This window comes from Orycteropus afer, unplaced genomic scaffold (genome assembly GCF_000298275.1).
Source record: "Orycteropus afer afer isolate SDZICR_OR568_19922 unplaced genomic scaffold, OryAfe1.0 scaffold00014, whole genome shotgun sequence".
NCBI classification, from domain to species: domain Eukaryota; kingdom Metazoa; phylum Chordata; class Mammalia; order Tubulidentata; family Orycteropodidae; genus Orycteropus; species Orycteropus afer.
The window spans coordinates 17,358,911-17,362,868 of record NW_006921601.1 but is presented as its reverse complement, the minus strand read 5'-3'; the positions used below and the strand labels follow the sequence as shown (position 1 = coordinate 17,362,868).

Sequence of the window (3,958 nt, the reverse complement as noted above, 5' to 3'; positions counted from 1 at the left end):
CTTTTGAATTCCTTATCAGGGAGTTCCAATGCTGCTTCTTCTTCAGGGATGTGTTCTGGGTCTGTATCCTGCTCCCTTGTTTCTACCACTTTATCCTACTTCTTTGTGTGGACTGTGATGGTCTGTTGTCTGTGAGACATTGTGACACTGTTGTATTTACATCTCTGCTAACTGTTTGTGAAGAGCAGTTAAGGGTGAGCCACGCTCTTGGTGGTTGTTTATTGTTGGCCAGTTGGTGGAGAAGGAAGTGGTGGCTCTCGCTCAGTAAGTAGAGTTACAGGAGGTGCAGGTGTGGTTGCTTCATATGGGCACCGTTGCCATCTCCCACTCAGTTAAGACAAAAATGACAATCGAAAAACCATCAAAAATGTAAAAGCAAGCAGACAAAAACACTGCATAAACACACAGGAACAATCACCAAAAAAAGAAAAAAAAACAAACAAACTCCGCAATATCTGGGGAGGGGGCAATAAGAGAAAAGAAGTAGAGTGGGAGAATAATGAAGAAAAAAATGGGAAAGATGCAAAAAGACAAAGAATGGGGTTAACCACAAGAAAGAAAAAATGGGAATCAGCAACAAGGAAGAGAGAAAAAGCTGAAAACTAGAACCTGGGAAGAAAGACTAAAGAATAATAATAAAAAGGATGAAATAATAACAGTGTTAAAACAGACAAATACAAACTTAAAAAAAAAGGGAAAAAAAAATCTGGGCAGGGAAGGGAACCCAGGCTCCGTGGGAGCACATAGACTGGGATAGAATTCCTGCTGGCCCAGAAGGTAGGTGGGAATAAGGGATGGCTGCACCTCTGTTCACCAAGAGGGTATGGCGTATAAAAGTAACAAAGGGAATATCGCACCTTTCCAGTCATTGGTGTCCAGAATGTCTTTGTGGTCCCTAGCAAGGGGAGCCTATTCTTAGGTTCCTGGATTCTGAGAGAACGTTGTCGCTTTAAATATCCAAAATGGTCGAACTGCTTGCAAACATTCAAAATGGCTGCACCCTCCAGACAGGAGAAAGTCCACAGGTCAGCCTGTCTCCCTCCTCACTGCTTCCCCTTTTGTTCACAAGCCACCAGTGCAGTCCTCCATGCAGCCTCTGGCTAGCAAGGCTGATTTTTAGGTTAATTCTTAGGTCCTAACCCCACCCGGCAATATCCAAGCTGTCCGTGCTGTCAGGATTGCTGATAGACCAAAGCTCCCTATGTCTCCTTTTCGGTGTTTTCATGCAGGTTTTTCTACTTGATAGAGTTTAATTCACTTCTGTATCCTTCCTTTCAAAGCTCAGAGCTCCAGGATTATCTTCTGCACCTGTGTCAATTGGTTCCTCTTTTCTTTGTTGAAGAGGGTCTGTGTAGTTTGCCTGCCTATTCCGCCATCTTACTGGAATCCCTCTATGTACCTTTTCTTAGTCACTGCTTTTATCCTTGCTCAGTCTTAGCTCCTGCCTTTAAGAAGCCTTTCTCCTTCTGAAACTTTCTGACTAGCTAACTTCAGCTATGACAAAAAATACCGATTTTCACTTTAGTAACTTATTGCTGATAATTTTCAATGATTTCTTTCAGAAATGGGCATTCTTTTAAACATTAAACTTAAAGTGAAAACTGATCTAAGTAAATCTAGATTTAGATATGTTGTTCCCTCCCCAACATCTGCTATGTGTTGAGATGGGAAACAGGCACATTCTTTACTGCACCTTGGGTATCAATTAGGTAGTGCTTCACAAAGCTACTGGGCAAGCTGCTCATTTGAGAGAAATGCTAATACTGGCAGCTCCTAATTTATGAGTTTATTTTATTATAAATGTTAGTTTTTAAGACTGTTATCAGGAACTTGTGATGCATTTTTTCACAAGTTTTAAAAGGAGGTACTATTAACAGATAACAGACAAATCTGTCTAGGAAGAAGTACAGTCAGAATGCTCCTTAGAAACAAGGATGGTGAGACTTGTCTCACAAACTTTGGACATGTTATTAGGAGGGATCAGTCCCTAGAGGACATCATACTTGGTAAAGCAGAGGATCAGTGAAAAAGAGGAAGACCCTGAAAAAGATGGACTGACACAGTGACAACAATGGGCTAAAGCATGACAATGATGGTTAGGATGGCACAGGACCGGGCAGTGTTTTGTTCTGTTATACGCAGGGTTGCTATGAGTTGGGACCGACTTGAAGGCAGTGAGTTTTTTTTTGGTTTTGGGATTAATACTGAGCCACAAATTACCATATCCTCTGGGTAACAAATTAAAACTATATCTTGCAAATTTGTAAAGAGAAAGGATTTTGATTGTAATCTTCACAATAGAAAAAACTAAAAAAAGATTATATTCCTTACTTTTTCCATCTATATTCAGGAGAAAGTTGAGTCTATTATTTCAACAAATGATGGCCATATAACCAGAGAGTAATTAGACAATTTGCTTAAACGGTAGAATTTTATTGAAGGGTAATCTGACATCTGTTGAAATTTTAAATGTATGAACCATTTACACCAGTCCACTGGAGGGATGTATCCTGTATACACTATTCAGAAAGATATTAAACATACAGATCCAAGCCACAACATTGTTGGGAGCTCTGGGGGCATGGTGCCTAAGGCATGTGACTGCTAACCAGAAGGCTGGCAGTTCAAATCCACCAGCCACTCCTTAGAAGTAAGGTTGGGCAATCTACTTCTGTAGTGATACTACCTTGGAAACCCAAGGAGGGGTCGCTATGAGTTTTCCACTAAGAAAATTCTGGAAACTTCCTACATATTCTCCAACAGATGACTGGTTAAAATACATGATTGTACATCCATTGAGCAATGTTATGCAACTCATAAAAGAAGGCATATATGATCCATATGAAACAGATCTACATATGTAAAACTATGTAAGTTCTATTATTAATTAAAAAGGACCTCTGGTAGCATAATGCCTAAGCCATTTGACTGATAACCAGAAGGCTGGCAGTTCGAACCCATCAGCCACTCCTCGGAAGGAAGGTTGGGCTGCCTTGGAAACCCAAGGAGAGGTCACTACAAGTCAGGTTTGACTCGATGGCAGTGAATTTGATTAATTAAAAAAAAAAAAAGCATATATACTGTAGTGTATACCAAAATCAAACCCACTGCCATCGATTTGATTTTGACTCACAGCTACCCCTTACAGGGTCTCCAAAGCTGTAAATCTTTATGAAAGCTGACTTCCTTGTCTTTCTGCCACTAAGTGGCTGGTGAATTCGAACCACTTATCTTTTGGTTAGCAGCCCAATGCTTAACCACAACACCACCAGAACTCCTTATTCTATATGGTTTTATCTTTTTGATTCTATTAAAAAAACCCTTCAAAACTATGTAATCTTTTTCTAAAATTACTGGCAAATATGATACATTAGACCACTGGTGACTTACATTTAATATCCGCATACATATGGCTGATGGTAAATCTATCTTTGCCTTCAGGTGCCCAAGCAATTCTTTCTGCCATGAGATATAGTGCTCCATCTTGCTTCTTTTGACGCACCTTCTTTACAATCAGTAAAACTTCTTCAGATGAAGTTGCCATGATGGCTTACAGGTGCCAGCGGGGGGGGGGGGGGGGACGAAGAAAAAAACCAGTTCCTTTAAATTTGGTGTTAATAAGCTACTCTAGTTACATACATATATAGACTGAGGTTGGAAAGGACTGGATAGCTTCATTAATACTATGGACAGAAGTCACACATCAATTCTATGGTTAATTTATTGACTTATAGGGTCAAATCTAAAACCTAAACCACAAGAAATTAACAAGAAGTGGGTCAGTCTCTTTCCTCACTCAATTTTAGATAAAACTTCTATGGCATTATTCCTTTAAAATCAAATTTCATTTTGTTTCTACCTTTGGTTTGATTTACACAATACTTACATAACACCTGGCAGTTTTTCAAAACATTTTCACATATGCTCATGAAAAGTATTTTTATTTTCCTCAGTTACA

At 39.4% G+C, this 3,958-nt stretch overlaps 1 protein-coding gene across 1 annotated transcript in view; it reads right to left on the bottom strand.

Moving 5' to 3' along the window:
• GTF2H1 (general transcription factor IIH subunit 1) overlaps positions 1-3,544 on the bottom strand; it is a 28,912-nt gene extending 25,368 nt beyond the window's left edge. The window contains exon 1 of the mRNA XM_007955666.1: positions 3,391-3,544. Within this exon, the coding sequence (XP_007953857.1) occupies positions 3,391-3,544 (154 nt within the window). The remainder of the gene's footprint in view (positions 1-3,390) is intronic.
• Between the last annotated feature and the right edge of the window lie 414 nt (positions 3,545-3,958).